The sequence below is a fragment of the Peromyscus leucopus genome, chromosome 10, assembly GCF_004664715.2.
Source record: "Peromyscus leucopus breed LL Stock chromosome 10, UCI_PerLeu_2.1, whole genome shotgun sequence".
Lineage (NCBI taxonomy): Eukaryota > Metazoa > Chordata > Mammalia > Rodentia > Cricetidae > Peromyscus > Peromyscus leucopus.
In genome coordinates this window covers 72,469,821-72,491,797 of record NC_051071.1, presented here as the reverse complement: position 1 = coordinate 72,491,797, position 21,977 = coordinate 72,469,821, and the positions used below count along the sequence as shown (strand labels likewise).

General features: G+C 37.5%; 1 protein-coding gene across 4 annotated transcripts in view; it reads left to right on the top strand.

Annotated features, from left to right (window-relative positions):
- The window catches only part of Cenpc (centromere protein C), a 55,366-nt gene that overhangs the window by 10,293 nt on the left and 23,096 nt on the right, over positions 1–21,977 (top strand). For 2 of the 4 annotated variants that reach the window (XM_028892432.2, XM_037209124.1), the window contains exons 4-12: positions 357–427; positions 5,820–5,919; positions 8,318–8,600; positions 9,456–9,662; positions 11,775–12,379; positions 13,837–14,016; positions 15,121–15,400; positions 15,904–16,050; positions 17,758–17,834. In XM_028892432.2, the coding sequence (XP_028748265.1) occupies positions 357–427; positions 5,820–5,919; positions 8,318–8,600; positions 9,456–9,662; positions 11,775–12,379; positions 13,837–14,016; positions 15,121–15,400; positions 15,904–16,050; positions 17,758–17,834 (1,950 nt within the window). Of the gene's footprint in view, positions 1–356; positions 428–5,795; positions 5,920–8,317; positions 8,601–9,455; positions 9,663–11,774; positions 12,380–13,836; positions 14,017–15,120; positions 15,401–15,903; positions 16,051–17,757; positions 17,835–21,977 lie in introns of all 4 variants that reach the window. The other 2 variants (XM_028892362.2, XM_037209122.1) reach the window with 1 other exon arrangement.

Here is a 21,977-nt window from a genome sequence, read left to right as displayed (position 1 = left end):
GATCCCCCAGTCATAAAATTATTTTCATTGCTACTTCATAACTAATTTTTCTACTGTTATGAATCACAATGTAAATATCTGTGTTTTCCAATGATCTTAGGCAACCTCCATGAGAGGGTCATTTGACCCACAAGGTCTCATGACTCACAGGTTGAGAGCCATTGATATAGAGTCCCTTTAATTGTTCAATTAGAATTTTTCTTTCGAGACAGGGTTTCAGTATATAGATTAGGCTAGTCTTAAATTCACAGTGATCTGCCTGCCTCTTCTGCCTGAGTGCCGAGATTTAAAAGTTGTATTCCACCTTTTTCAGCTTTTTTTTTTTTTTTAAGTCTTGTCAATGGTTTTTATTACAGATTCTCCAGAGTCCTTGCGTTGTTCCACACCTAAAGTGAAAGATAATCATAATCAATCAGCAGGCAAAGAGGTAAGTCTAATAGAACTGATGTGGGTTTGGTACTTTAATGAATGATATTTAAACAGTGTTCTTACGTACATTTTAGTTGTCTTATTCTTTAAAGAGAATCCTATGGTTCCATTGCATTTCATAAAATTTGGAGATATTATAAAATTTTGGTTTGCTATTTCTAGTGTTTGAAATTGGGAAAAAAAATACAAAATTATAGCAATCCTTTTTGTTCTAAACTAATACTTAAGAGTTTTAGGGAAATGGGTAGCTTTAAAGTTCCTGATTAGACTGACAAGTGTGGTTGTTTTCTGAAGACTGATGGGACTGGTTGCTGTCCACAAAAACTGCTTTTGGTTGATTATGTGCCTTAAAGGGGTAGGTTGATTTAGTATCCAAAAGTAGTGCAGCTTTAGTTAGAATTTTTTTTTCAAGTGCCATGTTTGAACCCAGGGCCTTGCACATGCCAAACACAAGGCTGGATCACTGAGCCACACTCCTAGTGATAAAGTTTTTGAAGGTAGTAACCTAAGAGATTATTTGGAAGCATAGTACTAATTGGAAAGATCATAGAAGTAAAAACTGATAAACAGTTTACCACAAGCTGACCTGGAACTTAGCTATACTACCTAGGCTGGCCTTGAGTTCAAGATCCCGATTACTGTACCTGTATAGATTGCCTTTGGTTTAAGGAAAGTACACAACATATCTTCCAGAATTTGGGAGACCTTTTATAATATGAGAAATTACATTGATCTTTGAAAGTTAAAATCAACTTTAAATTTCTTGGCAACTTGACTTGATCATTAAATTCTTAAGAGGTAAGTCTGTACTTTGACAGTTTTATACATGTGTATAACAAATTGTCTTTTTTTTGCTTAAATTTAGTTTAATATTTGAAATGTTTGCATCCATATTCATGAATATTCTTCTCCTGTCTTTCCCCTTAAAATGTTTTTATAGGTCTTAACTTTTGAGGTTCCTTTTCTAGGTAGAATAAAGTATGTTATAGCAGTCCAGGAACACCCTATTGTGATAGCTAATTAAGTATAAAATGTAAACAAATTATAGTTTTAAAGCTCAGAGATAAGGTAGACAGGCTTAGCAGTATATAAGCTGTAGCCAATTTTCTTCATTTCTGAGGGGGAAAACGGTTCTTATGTATCTTTTGACTTAGGAAGGTTTTCCTTTCTAGCTGGTAGGTACAGGCATTAATCTAGCTTCTGTTTGGCTCAAATGTTTGTGTGTTTTGTTTTTTTTTCTGGCCTTGGTATATATGTATATATGTATTTATTTAATTATTAACTTACCCTGTCTCACTTGAGATTGAACTCATGAGCTTCTTGCACAGTTTCCTGAGTACCAGGACCACAGATGTATACCATCGTGCTGGCTTTAAAAAAATTTCCGAGACAAGGTCTCATGTAACTTAGTCTGACTTTGAACTTGCTGTGTATCCAAGGATGGTCTTGAACTTCTGATCCTTCTCTATCTCCTAAGTATTGTGATTATAGTTGTACACTAGCTTGCCTGATTTAAATGCATATTTGATGAATTTTTATAATCATGATCTAGATCAAGGTATACAATATGAAGGGCTGAGATTCTATTATAGGTAGTCATGGTAGACAATGGAGGTTTTCTTTTTTTTGTCATTTTCAAATTATTAACATAAATTTGGTAATAATTTTCTAAAACTTTGATGTTTTTAGGATCTATAATGATGTCCTCTTTTATATTCTTGACATTGGTATTTTTCTTTAGCATTTTTCTTCATTAGTGTGGCAGGGCTACTAGTTTTGGTCTTTTGGCAAAAGGAAGTTTAGTTTTGTTGATTCTTTTTTACATTTGTTATTAGTCTCGTTATTTTCTCCTTATATAGTTGCTTCTGTGTTATTTTTATTCATATATATGTTGCATAGTTTTTCTCCTGTAAAAGGTATTTCAAAACAGTAGAGATTTTGTATGTATTAAGTTCTTTTACCCAAATTGGGACTTTATAAGCTGCAAAGTTAGTGTGACCTTCACATAAGAAATGTAATTTGGGGGATTTGACAAATGGCTCAGTGGCTTAAGATCACTGTTGCTCTCCCCAGAGGATCTAAATTCAATCCCAGCACTCATGTTTTTGGCTCACAGCTGCCTAACTCAAGCTCCAGGGAGTCTCTTTGACTTCCATACTGTCAGCATGCATGTAGCATACACAGTCACACTGATAAACATGTAAATAAGATAAAAATCTTTAAAAAAATTTTTTGTTACTTTTAATTAAGTGTATGTATGTATGTGAGTACAGGTACCTGAAGAGTCCAGAGGTGTCGGTTCCTCCTGGAGCTAGAGTTACAGGTGGTTGTGAGTCACTTGATATAGATGCTGAGACTCAAAGTTGGGTCTTTGGAAAGCAGTATGTGCTCTTAACTGCTGAGCCATCTCTCCAGCCCAATAAAATAAACCTAAAAAAAAAAAAGTAATTGGTTCATTTGAACTGAAAATTGAGTTTTATTACTGTCATACAGGTAGGACAGGTAGCCAGGTTGATAAGGGGAGAGGACATCAAGTCTAGACATCCATGTGCAGGCTCCTGTGTTATCCTAGGAACCGTGAATATTAGATCTGAAGAGTAATAACACATACACACTCGGATACCCATCACTTAGTATACTATCAGTGAAAGGCAATCATGCATATGCTATTTCTCCCTGGGAAAGCTTTTTGACACCAAGTCCATTTTTATTGGGTTCTGGACCCCTGGACATTCCCTGTCTATCAAATATAATCCCAGAAGGAAACAAAACAAGTGTTCATCATAATCATATTTTGTAAAATAGTTAAGGCAGGTTGCCACAACAGGTTCAACCTTGCCACTTGTTAAAGAAGAAGCATTATGAAACCCAATCTGTAGATTCCTGGCAATGGCTTGTAGCTGAAGTTTTTCTGTTTTCTGAAGTTATATTCTTTATAACTGTATGACCATTAGCTCAGGCTTATTACTGACTAGCTCTTACACATTAATTAACCCATAATTCTTATTTATGTTTAGCCACGTGGCTTGGTACCTTTTCTTAGTTCTGTCTTCACATCTTGTTTCATCTATCTCTGGCTGGTTACTCCTGGTTCAGCCTTCCTCTTCCCAGAATTCTCCTTGTCTGTTTATCCCACATATACTTCCTGCCTGACTACTGGCCAATCAGTGTTTTATTAAATCAGTATACAAGAGCATTATCCCATGGCAATGGCTAGCCCATTAAGATTAATTAAGATTTAAATGATTCCTAAATATTGTCTTGTTTCATACTTCCTTTTATCTATTTTGCAATTTAATCTTAAAGACATCACTATGTATTTCATGAACTTGCCTTTTTTTGTTGTTAATATAATCGTTTGTGGTTTGTGTTAACTCTGGTGTTTGAACCGTTAGAGATATATAATGTTCCATAGTTTGCTTATGCCCTCTCTGTTCAGTAGTTCTTCAGTGTAGATGTAACCAACCATCTTATTGAATAAGAAACACAGAGCCAATGCAGAGATGAAAGCCCAAGAGGTCAGAGCTAAGAGCCTTACCCTTCACTGCTGCAGCTATCCTCTTCAGCCAAGAGAGCTACTTCCTGTGTGTTTGTCTTTATGTAGACTTTCTGTTCTGCCTGCTCATTGGTTGTAAACCCAACCACATGACCACCTCGTCACTACCTGTCTGTACAGACCTCCAGGTCTTCTGTGGTTGGTATTGAGATTAAAGGCGTGTGTCTCTATGCTGGCTATATCCTTGAACACACAGAGATCCGTCTAGCTCTGCCTCCCAAGAGCTGGGATTAAAGGCATGCACCACCACCACCACCACCACCACCACCACCACCACCACCACCCAGCTTCTGCAATGACTTGCTATTAGCTCTGACCCCCAAGCAACTTTATTTATTAACATACAAATAAAATCACATTTCAGTACAAATAAAATATCACCATATTTCCCCTTTTCTATTTTAATAAAAAGAAAAAAGGAAAAAGGTTATAACTAACATAAGGAAAACTATATACAAAAGTACAATAACTATATACCATATATACAAGTAATAAATACCTAAACAATGTCTAGTCCATTTGTAGTTGACAAATGCAGAGAAAATAATTCCATTATCTATTCTATTTTGGTAAGTCCAAAATGTACCTAATTCACTTTCCATCCTAAGTAATCTTCAACTGTAACTAACTAATCTTCAACTCCCTCAGAGACCCAAGAAGGAAATAATATTGCCTAACAAAAATAAAAACAGGAAGTGCATAATTCGATCAACATTAATCTTCTCATAGAGTTGTTCCATTGTCAGACTGCCTAAAATTTCAAACAAAGCCCAATTTTCTTCCAATGTACACATAAAACCCATTTTTTTTAATGTGGGAAAAAAATTTCTTTTAAATAGTTTCCTTTAAAATATCTGATATCTTAATTGACTTACCAAGTCTGCTTAGAACAGTAGAAATCCGAGGGAATTTCAAAACAGCCACCTAGTGTCCGAGGCATGAATCCAGAGAGAGAGGGGGGGGAGAGAGAGAGAGAGAGAGAGAGAGAGAGAGAGAGAGAGAGAGAGAGAGAGAGAGAGAGAGCGAGAGCGAGAGCGCGCGAGATCCGAGTCAAGCCTCGCCTCTGGCTTCCTTAAGATCCGACCACGTGTGTTGGCTTTACAGGGGCCCTGTTTGGCAGTGCAGTCCTGAGTTGTTTGTAGCACTGGCTTTAAGCAAGTAGCAACAGTTGCGTGTAACTGCTTGGGGCTACAGTCAGTCCGGCCTGAGACCAAGCCGACCTGGGCCCGAGCTAGGGAGTAGGGCTGCCCAGGCCAGAAACCAGACCTGCCGCCAAGCCAAGCGAAGCGATTTTTAATGGATTCTTGCCACGTTGGGCGCCAAATGTAGATGTAACCAACCGTCTTATTAAATAAGAAACACAGAGCCAATGCAGAGATGAAAGTCCAATAGGTCAGAGCTAAGAGCCTTACCCTTCACTGCTGCAGCTATCCTCTAGGGTTTGAATTTGAATTGAATTATCTTTTTTTTTTTTTTTTGAGAGACAGGGTTTCTCTGTGTAGCTTTGCGCCTTTCCTGGAACTCACTCTGTAGCCCAGGCTGGCCTGGAACTCACAGAGATCCGCCTGGCTCTGCCTCCCGAGTGCTGGGATTAAAGGCGTGTGCCAACACTGCCCAGCTTTTGCGATGGCTTGCTATTAGCTCTGACCTCCAGGCAACTTTATTTATTAACATACAAATAAAATCACATTTCAGTACAAATAAAATATCACCATACTTCAGTATATAGGACCAGCTGCTTTGTTGTTTAACTGACTCCCCCCATTTTAAAAGCATGCATCTAATCAGAATTGACAATTAATAAAAGCAGATCAATGTATTTCTTTGTGCTCAGTGCCAGGCATCATGTTCAAAATCAGTTCCGGGTTCTTCAAGGAGCAAAGAAGCTTTTCTGCAAGTTGCTGCAGAACTGAGTGAAGCTGCTCATGGATCAGGTTGGTAGCATACTCATGACAATTAAAAAGCTGCCGTGACAAAGGTCGTGACACCTTGTGTCAGGTGACAAGATCAGGGTCTGACAAGGTCTGGTTGATTGTGGTCAGGTTGATTTTCTTCCCCCTTTTCCTTTTGCTTTATTCTGTGATAGGTGCTGCTGGGTTTTTTTTGTTTGTTTGTTTTTGTTTTTTATTTTTACATTTTCTTTATCTTTGTTCCAAATTAGAAGACTACTATTCTGTTTGAGCTCATAGACTCAAAGATCGAAAAGAAAAATCTAATCACTGTTTCCATCATTTTGTTTCGGGAACTCTTGAATTCTTCCACAGCTCCATTGGTGCTCATAAATTTAAAAGAAATAAGCTTGTGTGTGACATGGTTGCCCTGTGTAGCATATATGCTTCTAACTGACTATGGGCTTAAAAGTATAAATATATACATTTAAAAATTGTTGTTATTATTTGCATGTGCACGTGTGCACTGTGATTGGCATGCCATGGCATGTGTGCACTCTGATTCACATGTCATGGCATGTGTGAGGAGGGCAGAGGATTACTTTGGAGCTGGTTCTCTCCTTCCATGTTCACACAGGTTCCTGTAATTGAACTCAGTTGTCAGGCTTGCTTAGTAAGCAGCTCTACTCACCGAAACATCAGGCTAGACCTGAAATAATAATAATAATAGTAATTATTATTATTATTTTTATTTTTTGAGACAGGATCTTACTATGTAGCTCTGGAACTTACTGTGGCTATCAGGCTGGCTTCTAACTCAGAGATCAGTCTGCTCTCTTCTTCCAGAGGATTGTACCACAATGACAGCTGAAATTATATTTTTAACTATGTAACTTAACACTCTTTATTTTAACTGTAGAATGTGTGACTTTTAGCTGTAAGCCTAGTTTCCTATTCTGATTAAACAACAGTCCTTTTCCCCCAGTAGTTCATATCCATAATAAGATATTAATTTTATTATGAGTGATATAATATTTTATGTTTGTTTTGTCAGATACATTCATTCATTAATCTATGCTCTTCTGAATTTATTACTTTTTTGTATTGAATTTCAATCTAATTTAACATACTTTTGAACTTGGACCTCATTTGTTTTTTACTGTGTCAATATAGTGTTATATTCCAGGTTTGGAGTATGTATGATTCAAAACTATTTTCATTTCTTCACCTACCATTCACAAAATGTTTCTCTGAACTTTCAGTTTTATTCGGTTCCTGATAACTTTGTTAAAACTCTAACTAGAATGGGCTTGATGTTGTAATTTTTGACAATTTTTATTTCTTTCTTCTTCAACAACATATATATGCCCTTCAAAATGCTAAAGCTTGAAGGGCACTATAAACTGTGTAAACGGATAACTAAGGTGTAATAGAAAGTGTACATACGAATTATCTGATAAGGACTTTTCCTCCATAATACTTACCCCTGTCCCATAGTACAACCTGGCGCTTTGCCTCTCTGCCACTACAGGCAGAAGAGAGCCCCATGGCCCATGTTCTAGAGCAAGGGTTGGAGTTTCCCTCTACTCTGTATGCTCTTACCTTATTGAGAGAATGTGGGCTGTTTCCTTTCCCTTTGCTTAGTGTCGGTTCTGGGTTGCAGACATCTCAGACGCCTAGTCGAGGGACAAGTGGGAAGTGACCAGGAAACCCAAAGACCACATTGTGAATTGTTCCTTATTCTTCCGTTTTCTACGTCGATACCCTAGTTCCTCTCACGGTTCAGAGCCCCGTTTTTTTGGTTGATGGGTGATTTCTAAGGAATTTAGTTTCATTAAGAGGTAGAAGTAGAGAAATAACATCTTACTACTGAACCACAAGCCCTTTTTTGTTGTATTTAATTTTTAAATCTGTGCATTTAAGAGCAATAAGTTAGTATGAATACTGTCTAGGCATTTTTCTTTGACTGAAGTGATTTTATGTAAGTATGTTTGTATATTCTCTGTATATATATGTAGATACATGTATGCATGTTATGTGTATGCCTGTTATATTTGTAGGTATGTTCATCTAGCCACATTAGCTTACTTGCTCTTAGCCTGTCCATAGCAGAATTTCATAATTTCTCTGTTCTGAATTTAGCTGTGTACAAACTGTACATCTCAAGACTTTGGGCATACATTTTGGAGTTTCTGTGTTTGAGGACTTCTGTGTTTTCATAACCTCAGATGGTGTAGACATGTATATGCTTCAGTTCATTAATTTGGTATCAGAACTCTTAAAATACTTAGGTATTTTAATTATAGGCCTTTGGTTCTAAACTTAATGAAATATGTGTCTTCTGAAAGCTTCTTATTCTAACTATGGTTAATTTTTTAAAGTACACTTGATTTAAGTACTGTTTTTAACTACTGAGAACTGTCATCATTTGACTTTCTTTTAGTTCAGGCTAATGAAGTTCATCCGAAAATTCCAGCTACTGATGTTTCTAAAAGTACAGCGGACTCAAACAACATGTCAAGTAAAAAAACAAATGGTCACCACAGTGCCACCAGTGATGACTTTGTCTTACCTGGTGGCTCCCCTGTGGTTCTTTTGGGTGCAAAAACGTCTGAATTGCAGAATGTTATTTCATCTCTTGGCCAAAATAGAGTGGCTTCCGTCTTAAGAAATTCAGGAGATACAAAATCTTCAAATACAGACATTTCTCTTAAAACCAGGAAAAGGTAATTTTTGAGTAACAATTCTTAATTTTTATCCTTATATCGCAAATGCTAACTTAGCCTCTTATGTAGGTTTGAAGAAAGGGGTTGAGGGGTAACATGAGAAGAAAACAAATGCTTTTGCTTAGCTCTAGTTTTTAATTAGTCGTAAGAAAGGCATTAAAGTATACTTCAGAGAAATTGGGAGGTCAACGTTTCTAGAGTCTGTGGGAAAATGTTTTCTTTGTGGGGCTGGTGAGATGGCTCAGCAAATTAAGCCTCCTGATGTGCAAGTCTGGTAACTAGAGTTCAATCTCTGGAAACCAAATAAATCTGGAAAGAGAAATCTGATTCCACAAAGTTGACCTCAGTGTCCATGTGTATGCTGTGGCATGTGCATCCTTATACATCATACAAAGTTGTCCTCAGTGTCCATGTGCTTGTGTAGCATGTGCATCCTTATACATCATACATGTAGATACACAATAAATAAGACAGTTTTCTTTGTGATAGTAAGTTTTCTGTAATGTCTTGTTTATTTAACATTTTTTAGTTATCTTACAAAATAATAATTTTCACTGACATTTTTATATACCATTGTACATTGCTTACATTCATTCTACCCCATTATCTTTAACTTCTTGAAAGAAACAGTTTATATTTCCTGCATATTATTTGTGATTGCAAGGTTGAGTATTAGGTTCTTTCTAGAACAACAGAGTACAGATGAGTTATAAACCTAGTTCCATTTCTTGGAGCTTTCCTTTTTGCTTTTAGGATACAAACGATAGGTTATTTAAGATACTTTGTTATTTGGAGACCTTTGTTATAAGTGTAATTTACCTTATGGAGAATTTGCTTACCTTTTCAACCTTTCAGGTTAAACTTTGAAGATAAAAGTATTTTGAACAAAGCAGAAATAGAGAACAATGTATTAGAAGAAGATAGCACATCAGAAGTACAAGAAGGAATAGCATCAGAAACGTCTCAGAGAAGACAAGATTTGAGCTATGAAATCCAACCACGATCTAAGAAGAGTTTTTCAGCATTGTATTTAGAAACTGTCAAGAGGAAAAGTGAATCTAGGTAAAGTTATTATAAAACTGTCCTTTTGGACATTTCTTCTGATTCATTCTCTGAACCATATCTGGGTGTTCTTTGTTATTTAATATAGAAATCTTATTTTCTTTTCTAGACTTATAACATTTTCATTAGAATTTTGTACAATGTGTTTTGATCATTCATACTCCTCCCCATTTATACAGTTCCCCAAACTCTTCCCAGATCTGGGCTCCTCCCTTCCCTACCCGCACAGCTTTGTGGCCTTTTCTTTTTTAACATGCTAAGTCCATTTTGTGCTGCGCATATATTCTGGAATGTGTGACCTTCCCACTGGAGCGTGGCTTACTTACTAGGGCTACATTCTTGAAGAAAACCAAGTATCTCTCTGCCAACAGCTCTCAGTTGCCAGTATCCTTGGTTAGGGGTGCGACTTTGTGCCCACCTTGACTGGCATGAGTTTGCACAGGTCGTATGTATACTGTTACCACCACGGTGAGTTCCTATGTTCAGCTGCCCTGTTATGTCTGGAAGATACTGTTCCTTTGAAGTCACCTGCTGTCTTTGGTGCTTATATTCTTCTCACTTCTCTCCCACAGATCATCCTTGATCATTTGATCCCTTGAGAGAAGGGAGTGTGATATAGATATCCCATTTAGGATAATCCACGGTCTCTAATTTTCTGTAGGTCTCTTTTTTTTTTCTACTATAAATAGTAGCTTCTTTGTGAGGGTTGAGAGATGCCTTTATGTATGGGCATAACAAAAAGCCAATAGCACTTAGTTTAATACTATGTCCATTTAGACAATAATAGTAGCAGGTTGTCCCTTAGGGCCTATGACCCATGTAGCCACAGGTGCTTGACCCCAATAGTGCTGCCTGGTATGGGTTTCATCTTGTGTAGTGGGAGCTAAATCCAGTCAGAAAGTGTTTGGTTACTTCTGGTATTCGTGCCATTATTGTACCAGTGAGTCTGTTAAGAGACCAGTCATTATTGTAATTCAGGAGTCATAGCTGGGTAAATAAGATTGGCCATGGAATATTGCTGCTAACTAGCTTGCTCCCTGGTGGCTTGCTCAGCCTGCTTCTTAGACCATCCAGAACCACCTGCCTACGGGTGGTACTGCTCACAAGGGGCTGGGCCCTCCCACATCAATCACTTGGTAAAGGGATGCTCCATAGGCTTGCCAATATTATGGAGACATTTTTCTATTGTGTTTCCCTATTAGAGAACAGTAGCTTGTGTCAAGTTGATAAAAACCAAACCAAACAACAACAAAACCCATAAAACAAACAAACACAACCAGGGCAATTACTAAATGTGTGAATTGCCTAAGATGTACAAATGTGTTCTTTTATGAATATTTTAGTAAATTTATAAGTCTTTTATAACTGAGTATATGCAAGTATGATAATGCTTCCTTAGTAAAATAAATTCAGGGTTAGCTATGTGGGGATAGAGGACTATAGCAGAAGACAATGATTTGTCCTCACGACAACAGATTATGTGGCATTGTCTACTTTATAATAAGAGTCATCTTTCCCTGTTTTTGCAGCACTAGATTTCTCGTGCCTGTGTACCCTAGTCAATTTCATTCTGAACCACTACTATTGTATAGAGATATCTGTGAGAATAATCATGAAATATTATAACTTAAGCTGAAATTTCGTATTATAGTTCATTTATATGAATGATGATTACATTTCTTTCGCTTACATCTGTCAGATATAAAAAGGATAAGAAGGCATTCAAGATCAGTTGTATTATTTTTCTTTTAAAATATTAGATATGATGGCTTATTATATTTAAAATTGTTAATGTTTTAGATGTAAAGAAATGCAGATATCTGTACAAATAGTTTAATCAAACATGGATAAGGCATGCACTCTTTTTTTTGTAAGTAAATATGTTTGGGTTATAATTATACAATTGTAAATTTCAAGGTTTTAGCATGTGTATTGATTGAGGGGCATCAAAGTGGGTGCCCAACTTTAAATTTCTATGATCTTAGTATTATAAAATGAAGAAGATTAAGAGAAAATTGAGGAGACTTGTGATTTTATTTCTGGTAAAGAATATTCAGTAAACAAAGATAAAACTTCAGTTACTTTAACTGTTAAAATAATGTTTGGTTTCAGTTCCATTGTTAGGCATACAACAGTAGTTCGACCTCTTTCATCTCCTCCAAATAACATGAAATTATTAGAAGATGAATTTATTATTGATGAGTCAGATAGAAGTTTTGCAAGTCAACCTTGGGTGACAATACCAAGAAAAGGCAGACCTCTGAGACAGCACTTGCCATCTCCTGAAAACATTGGAACTCCTAAAGATAAGAAGTCAAGAGAAAAACCTCAGAGTGTGTCAGCTAAGACTTCGATAAGTGGCTCCCAGTCTCATAAGGCTCCCCCAAAAGAGAAATCTCAGCCTTCTGTTGAAAACCTCCTGGGGATTAGTTGTACAGATGAATTGGAAAATGACTGTAGATTTACAGAAAATAAAATGCATTCTGAGAATGCTAAAGAGCCATCTGGAATCAAAAGGACTGTAAGACAGCAGCAGAGAAGAGCATCAAAGCCTACAATAGTTGAAGAGCAGGTTAACGTGCAACAGGGTAGAAAGGGGAAGAGGAAAATGCCAAACATTGGCCGGGACAAGTCACATGTAAATTCAGAAAGAAAAATGGAAGACTGTGAAGAGGTGAGAAATGAGCCTGTTCCCAAGAAACAGATGCTGCCTGTTGGTAAGTGTTTATATTAATTCAGAGTGTGAGTATTTATAGTTGTTATATTCGTCCTTAGCTTTCAGAGTTAGGCAAAGGAAAGCTGCCTGCAGATTCACAAGTCTTTGGGGTTCTTTTTGAGAATCTCTCTAGTTTTAGTTTAGTGCACAGTCAGGTTTTATTTATTTATTTATTTATTTAAATAGATCCTAAGGCAGAAACGCCCATGGAGAAGTGAAAGACTATCAACAAACTAATGAAAGGTTTTCACCTGCTAACATTTGTGTGTGTGTGTGTGTGTGTGTGTGTGTGTGTGTGTGATGGGTATGTAGATTGACAGATACACATGTATATAGGATGAAAGTAGAAGAACAGAAAATAAGTCCCTACCCAATATTACCATAGATCTTTATATCTTCACAAAGATTTTTGAGTAAAGAATCAATATAATGTTCTGATATGTTGCTATACTGATTCTGATATTCCATTTTTGTTACAAATTTAGTAGCTTAAACATAACACTTAAAACTTTTTTCCTATCTTATATAATTTTTAGGTCAGAAGTTTCACAAGATGGAAACAAAGATCTTTGTTTAGCTCTGTTTCTGGTGTGTCTGTAAGAGGTCTGCTCCTCACTTTTTCCATTGTGTTTAGGTACCCATAATCCTAGATGGTTCTTCTCCATCATCAAAGCTTAACAGTTTCTTCTGTGGCTCATTTCTCACTTTTCCTGCATCATCCCAAGTTCTGTTTGATCACAAATTTTAAGGCTACATGATTGAGCTAGTAGGGTTAATCCAAAGTAATCTCATTTTAAGGTTTATAATTTAGTTATACTTAATTTCTTCCAAAATTAGATTTCAAAACAATGAAAATGAAAGGCAGTAATTACCTGTTTTATTTTTGTGAAGTGGTAAGTACAAAGAAACGATGTTTTGTTTTTCAAAAGATACTCACACTAGCCCAGTGCCTGTCTTTTAAGCAGAATGACCCGGCTTTGATCCCCCAAACCCAAGCTAGAAAAATACAGCTGTTGTGGTTTCCCACATTTGTAATACCGGGACTAGGGAGGCAAAGATAGGCCAATCCTTGGGGCTTGAGAGCCAGGCAGCACAGCCTAACTGGTGAGTTCTAGGCAGTAGCCCTCTCAATAAAACAAAATAGAAAAAAATAAATAAAGAGAAGAAATGACATGTAAGGTTGTCCTCTGGTTTCCATACATGTGCTCCTGTATGCATGTACCTGCATGCACATACACACATATTTCTCTTTTAGTTTATGACAGGCAGTGTGAAGCATTTACATTTAATTGACAGAAAACCAGAGATTGAAAACACATGGCTTTTTAAAGAAACTGATGTGAAAGTAGCCCATGAGATAAACATGTTTCTGTAATTGAATTTTATTTATATAAAATCTGTTGTGAACTTTTGAAAACTGATATTTTGAATAGTTTTTGTGGTTTTTCTTTACATTAGAAAACAAGAAAAAAAAGCATAGCACCCAAAAAGATAAGGAAAAATCAAAATCCAGAGAGAAATGTGTTTCTGGTGGGTCTAAGGACAAATGTGTGCCTGACGAAGTGTCTCTGAGTGTCAGGAGAAGTTGTAGAATTTCTCACCATCCATCTGAGTGGTGGCTGGTAAAACCAGAGGAAGGTAAGTATTTTTATTTAAACTGTCTTCGTTGGAAGCCCCCTCCAATCATTCTCTACAGGGTTATGTGTGACTTATTCCCATTATATAGAAATCTTTTATAAAGACAAAGTTAAATTGGTTCACCAACAGAAATATTGTCAGTTATAAAGTATAAATTTATACAGTGTTCTGTGTGGAGGCATGGTCTGTTGATAAACATAGCCAAAGTTAGAAGTCCTTGTACTTAAGAAGGTTACATTCTGTGAGGGAAAATAGTATAGATAAAATAATTCATGTAATGATAGATGTTTAAAAATCAGAAGAAAAATAAAGATAAGAAAGAGATGGCAGGGAATCCTAGATAGAATTGAGTACGATTTTAGTACAAGATGCCATGGCTGGCTAGGTTGCTACAAAGAAAGATGACAAACTGAGAAATCTGGAATTACAGGAAACACTCAGATCTTAAGGATGCTATCTTAGCCACTTTTCTGTTAGTGTGATAATACTCTGACAAAAGCAGCTTATGAGAGGAAGGATTTATTTGGCTCACAGTTCTAGAGGGGTCAGATACGGCGGCATCCGGAGGCTAGCTGCTTGTATTGCATCCGCATCCACATATACAGTAGAAAGCAATGGAGCAAGACACCAGATGCCAACCTCTGACCTGACTTGCACTGAATACACAGCTGAGGGCCAGGAAGTACCTTTCTCCACCTGGATCATCCAGGATCCAATATGGCAGCCAAGGAATGGTGCCACTCCTCATGGGTGTGGGTGGGTCTTCTCACCTTAGTTAATACAATCCACATGACCTCCTTATAGGCATACGTAGAGGCCCATCTCCTAGGAGATTTAGATTCTGTTAGGTTGACAACACTTACCATTACAGATGGTCAGGGCAGAGCCAGAGAAAAAATTAAGGAAGTTTGTGATAGATTTAAAAAATCTAGCATGTTGTGTAAATACAATTGAAAAATGTAATAATTTTTTTTTATGTGAAAACAGATTTAGCTTATGAAATTGTTATGTGTATTTATATGTAAATATAATGATGTTGGTATTTCAGTGAGCCAGATCACTTGAACAAACATGCTAATTTCAAATTGTCATTGAATCTTCCAGGTTCTGTTAATAGGAGTTCTTCAAGAGAAAATGAATCGTCAGGGGTGGATCACAATAGAAGAAAACGGGCTAAGAAAAATCAGTTACCTGCGAATCCTGGGAAAAAACCTTTTCCATCAAAAAGACAGAAGACAGAGAGCAGCTCGAGAGTACAGAAGTCTTCCAATGTTAAGGGTTCTAGAGGAAGTGTTAGTCATGATGAAATCTCTGGTTCCCAGAGTGAGCCATTGGAAAACAATGAGGCAGACCCAACTCAGATGAAAAGTCTGGATATTTCTGGGTAATTTCTGTTGTATTTACAATATAGCTGTTGTTTTTCCCTCCCCTGTTGAAACTTAGTTGTTTGTCTGTTACTCAGTCTTCAGAGTGAGAATAAGCACTTGGTCAAAGTTGATATTAAATCCAGGCTCTGCAATCAGCTAGATGACACCTAGGTACATTACCACTCTGAACTTGTTTCCTTGCTGTCAAATTGGGAATGATGGGTATCTGGTTGTGTGGTGCATGTGGTAGACTGTCAATGTCACTCAGCATCACTCTTATTATTCTCAGGCCAGGTTTGTACCATTTCTTTCTTTTCTTTTTCTTTTTTTTTTTTTAACTGGGAGTCATGGTAGACTTCAGATACCTTGTGGACCTAGTTGTAAACCTTAAGGTCTGAACATGATGAATTGATACTCGTTATAGCTAAGTATATATTTCATGTATAAACATTTGTATATTGTTTCTAGAAGAAGAAAGAACTTTTGAAAAATAATTTTAACCTTTTTTTTCCCCTCATAGACCTACACGAGGCTCTAAGTATCAAAACAGTATTATGACTTCACAAAATGTTCGTTTAAAGTCTCATACTGGGAAATATACAAGTAAGACACCAAAAGAGTCTATTTCGGATTCAAGCGAGCCTAAAAATTCGATTTGGGAAGAAAGGTGTGTATATAGTGTAGTGAAAATAGAAGTTACTCACTGTACTGTTTATCCATTTCTATGTTACTCCAAACAGAATTTTATTTTTGCTGTTGGCTTGCAGATGTGTGTTGCTTTATCCTTTCTGTGGGGTCAGAAATCTGGGCAAGGCTTAGCCAGCTGTTTGGGTTTGGAGGTGTCTCTCTGTATCTCTTTAATGACTTGACTACAACTGGAAGGCTCCATTCATGGCTCATGGCTGTTGGTTGAAGGTTGCAGTTCTCCGCTGTCTTTGGTAGTCAGCCTTCACTTCTTGTCATGTGGCAGCTGACTTCCTACAAAGCAAATAATCTGAGAGAAGACAAGGGAAATCAGATCCCTCTTAATTACTTAATCTCAGAGTTCTCTCTCTTTTTTTTTTAAATTAAGGAATTTTTTATTTATTTTACATACCAACCACAGATCCTCCTCTCTTCCCTCCTCCCACCCCTCCAGCCTTCTCCCCCCATAACCCACCCCCTATTTCTTCCAACAAGGTAAGGCCTCCCATGGGGAGTCAGCAGAGCCTGGTACATTTAGTAGAGGCAGGTCCAAGTCTCTCCGCCTGCATCAAGGCTGTGCAAGGTCTACACTCACTTTTATGGTTTCTGTTTATCAGAAACAAGTCATCACAAGTCCACACCACACTCAGGAAAAGGGAAATAAGGCTTTATCTTTTTTGTTTTTTTTTGTTGTTGTTGTTGTTTTTTTTTTTAATTTATTTTACAACACCATTCAGTTCAACATAATAGCCACAGATTCCCCTGTTCTCCCCCTCTCGCCCCCCCTCCCTCTCCCCCCAGCCCACCCCCCATGAGTTGGCTGTTTGAATCCTGGGGCTTATGCAGGGACGCTTGGCTCGGTCTGGGAGGGGGGGACTGGACCTGCCTGGACTGAGTCTACCAGGTCGACCCCGGTCCTCAGGGGAGACCTTGATCTGAAGGCTTTATCTTTTGAAAAGAAGATTGTTTCAGAATTTGTGGATGTATTGTTAAAATATACATACTAACACTGAACAAGTGAGATTAACCTGCTTGTTTTAGCTATGAACTGTTAAAACCTTTAAAAATGCAAGACTAGTAAATTAAGCAAACCTCGGCTTTTGAAGGGAGGATGGGTTCTTTATTGTGATTATAGAACTTGGAGGAGGAAAGGAACCTGGGACTACCATAGCTTGAGTCAACTATGATGATTTTGGGACTGTATGTTTAATTTCATTTTTTTGTAGATAGTTTCTTTTAAAATTAGGATATGCTTGCTGGTTTCTGTTATTTTTGTGAAAGAAGCTTGCTATTGGACTTGACTAAATTCATAACTGATCCATGAATTAATTTAAAATGTTCTAGATGAGCTTAGTAGTGCATGCCTAGAATCCTAATGCTCAGGAGGCTGAGGCAGGAGGATTGCAAATTCTAGACCAGTTTAGGCTACAATAAGGGGGCCCAGTGCCTGAGCTATCTGAGCTCAATCTCTCATTTATATAAATTTGTATTTATCAAATTTGACTCAATTATGGGATCAGATCATAGTCCTTGCTTGATGCTGCATGGAAATACATTCTTGATGTATTCCATCACTTTTAGTTTCATAAGAAAGAAACTGATGGCAATTTTAAGACATGATCATGAAATTTAGGTACAAAGGGTTTTATATTATAAAAGCACAAATTTTATGGTTTATTTTGTTTTTAAGTGGACCTTCCAGGTTCAAGGATCATTTAATGTCTGGAAGCAATAACTCTGACGTGGGTGGTAAAAAGGAGAGTTTGGGTAAGTTATTATTTTTACTGTCTTGGTTTCTATGGCACTGTGAATATAAAGTAAGGTATTCTGTGTTTATTTAAATTTTCAGTAATAGTAAATGTGGATCTACTCCTAAGATTACTGCTTTATAGTTGGAAATTGTTGAAATGATCCAGATGAGTAAAGGCACTTGCTAACAAGCCTGACAACCTGAGTTCAGTTCCCTAGAACCTACCACATAGTAGACAGAGAGAGAACTGATTTCTATAATTGTTCTCTGCTCTTCACACATATGCCCCTCTGCAACAGAATAAATAAACAAATCTGTTAAACTGTAAGGAAATAGTTAAAGAAACAGTAAGTACATGTTGATGGTTACTGAAGGTAGATGGTTGATATATTGGATTCATTATGGTGTTTTCCTTTTTTTTAAATAATTTTGAAACTTTTCATGTCTCAGTAAAGTTTTACACATTTTTTTTTGTGCTTGAATATAAAGTTTTTTGTTCCTAATTCACTAATTCTTTTCCCCCTATCTTTAGAATTGTTTTATATATTTCTTTTTAAATTTACATCTTTCTATATTCTTTTCTTTACTTTTTATTTGGTAAAGAAGCAGTGAATTTGCCTGAGTACAATATTGATGTGATTTATTAGGTTTCCCTAAAATAGTACTGTAATAGATTCTTTTAGAGATACACTTTTTTCAAATATGAAGATTGCTTTAGCTTTATTTATTTTATGTTCATGAGTGTTTTGCTTGCATGTTTGTCTATGCACCACATATATGACTGCTGTCTTTTGAGATCAGTAGAGGGTATCGGATCCCCTGGAAGTGGAGTTGTAGATGGTGTGACCCATGATATGGGTGCTGGGTACCAAGTCCTGGTCCTCTGCAGGAGCAATAAGTGGTCTTAATGCCTGATTTATCACTCCAGCTCCTTGTAATATAGTCTGAATTATAATGATTTTTCTGTTACCCAGGAGTTACTGAAGGAGCACCTAGAGATCTTGCTGTCTAGACCTGGGGGTAAATCTGTCTCTGCTCCTTACTAGCTCTTGAAATTCAATGTTTGTAACTTCAGTTCACTTACATATAAAATTCTGGTATTGATTCCAATTAGTATTAGCTGCTAGTCTAAGAAGTTATGGGTTTTTTTTGTTGTTTGTTTCTTTTACTGATAGTAAATTTTTGAAGGCAGGGTCAAGAGGAGTTCCTGACGACTGGGTTGGATATAAGAAATAAAAGGTGCTGGAAATAACTTTTAAGGTTGTTGGCCTACGCATCTGAGACAATAGCATTGTTATTACTTAAATTGGAGACAAAAGGAGGAGCAGATATTTGGGGGGAGGCAGAGGAAAGAGAATGGTAGATTTGAACATGGTAAGCTTGATATTGTGTTGACCATTTGCATCCTTTCTGACTAGAGACTGTTAATTACTGGTGGAGGTGGAGTGAGTGTTCACTGCAGCTGGATGTGTGTTGGCTTCCCCTGTATTCTGTATAGCCCAGGTTTCATACCTGTCAGTGCTGTTAGCCAGTGTGTAAACCCTGGATGCACTGTAGCCTGCTTTGGCTAAAACTTTCTTGATATAATGAAATGCATTTTATTTACTTATTTTAATTTAACAATGTTATGGATTTTGGTTTGATCCCCTCCCTCCCTCCCTTTCTTTTTTAATGGTACTAAGAAATGAACTCTAAGCCCTGTGCATGCTGGGCAAGCACTTTACCATGGAGCTATATCTTTTACATTCCTCTTCCTTTTTGTTTTGAAACAGGATCCTGCTAAGTTGCCCAGGCAGGCCTTGAGCTAACTCCTTAGTAGTCACCAGCCAAGTTGCCAGACTTGACCTTATTGACCTTGCAGCCTACCTCTGGCTCTGGAGTAGGTGAAATTGCAGGCCTACATCGCTAGAACTGGCAGGCTGTTGTTTCTTTCTTTTTTTTTTTTTTAAATTTTTATTTATTTATGTGTTTTATGTATGTGAGTGTTTTGTGTGTATATACATCTGCACACCAGGTGAGGGCATTAGATTCTATGAGAATTACCTGAGATCACAGTTACAGCTGCCTGTGATCTGCCACATGGGTGCTAGGAATTGAATTCAGTGTCTCAGGAAGAGCAGCCAATGCTTTTAAACACTGAGCATCTCTCCAGCCCCATTTCCTATATTATTAATGTTTTTGTTGTATTTTTATTTCCAAGGGAGTCCTGGGGACTGAATGTAGGATCACGCATCCTAGGCAAAACCTCTTGTCCTCTCCACCTCCTCCTCCCCAACTCTCCTCTTCCCTCCTCTCCTTTCCTCCTTTCCTCCCTTTCTCTCACCCCCTCCATTCTCTTGTGTGTGTGCACTTCTGTATGTGTGATCTCTGCAGCTGTGAATGCACGTGTGCAGATCAGGTTGATGTTAGAGTATCTTCCTCTATTTCTCTCTACCTGTTTTTGAGACAGACTCTTTTTATTAAATTGGAAGCTTGCTGTTTTGGCTACACTGGTTGACTAGCAAGGTCTGGGGATGTGCCTATGCACCATGCCCCACAATGCCTTTGGCCAGCTTTTAGGAGGGTGATGAGAATCCAAACTCATGTCGGTACCAGGAATCTTAAAGAGTCTTATTAATAAAATCAAACCTGAGGCCAGTTATTGGGGTGAATGCTGGAAGATCAGAGAAGCAGAACAAGCCACAGCTACCTCACCTCGACAGTTCCTCAGCTGATCCTGTTTCCTTAGACTGGAAGCCTCTGAGTCCTTATCCAAATGAATCTCAGCTGAACTGCTTCTTGAAAGCCTGAAAGCTTAACCAGCCAAAAGCTTCTAGTTTCTGGTCTTCATGCCTTATATACCTTTCTGCTTTCTGCAATCACTCCCTGGGATTAAAGGCGTGAGTCATCATGCTTGGCTGTATCCTTGAACACAAGACATCCTTGAATCTCTGCCTCTGGAATGCTAGGATTAAAGGCGTGTGCTACCACTGTCTATCCTCTATGTTTAATATTGTGGCTGTTCTTTTCTCTGACCCCAGATAAGTTTATTAGCATGCACAATATTTCGGGAACACAATGCCACCACATATGTCCTTACACTTAAGCAGCTGGTACTTCATCCACAGAGCCATCTTCTCAGCCCCTTACTTAAACTTTGTTAGAGAAGTGAAAAATGTCTTACAAACAGCAGACTGAATTGTTACTTTTTAAACTTAATGGATCATCTTTTAAAAAAAACTTAGTTTTTGCTCTGTGGTATTATAGTAATTAACTATCATTTATTCTTATACTCAAATAGTGATAGATCTCATCATTTGCTGTTATTTTAGCAGGTGCCTTCTTTTGTCATGAATCTATCATTTTTTTAATACTACCTTTTAGGGAATTAGGGGACATAAGTTGCTCCATAAGATGTACTTTTAACTTGAATCGATTATTTCTCTGAAAACACCTGATTCATTTTGGTGGACTATGGCTTTTAGAATCCAAGATCAGTGTTCTTATTACTGACATACCTTTGACTCTAGTTTTTTTCTGGCTAGGATAGGAACACACACACACACACACACACACACACACACACACACACACACACACACGGTGGGAGGCAGAGAGACTGAGACTCTGAGACTGACTGTGTATTTAACAGTTGCCATCTATCTTACTGCTGTGATAAAACACCATGACCAGTAGCAGCTTAGGGAGGAAAAAGTATATTTCAGTTTGTAGTTCCACATCATAGTTCATCCCAGAGGTAAGGTAGGACAGGAACTCAAACAGGACAGAAATCTGGAGGCAGGAGCTGATGCAGAGGCCCTCCTATATTAGTCAAGAAAATGCTCTGCAGACTTGCCTACAAGCCAATCCTCGGCAGGCATTTTCTTGATTCAGATTCCTTCTGCCCAGATGACCTTGACCTGTGTCAAGTTGTCAAAAACTATCGAGCCCAACCGCTATTTATATTTATTTATATCTAGAAACCACAGATTTACATCCACACCTCCAATTCCAACACAGTACGAACTTTCTCTTTTCTGTTTGTATAAGCCCTTTCTCAAATAGTAAGAACCTCATTCCCATTATTCTCAATGCATTCAGTCATCCATTTACTAGATAGTGGGAAATTTTTCGATAAAGACAAGGCATCTACTTATGTGCAGATTACATGGGAAATTGGA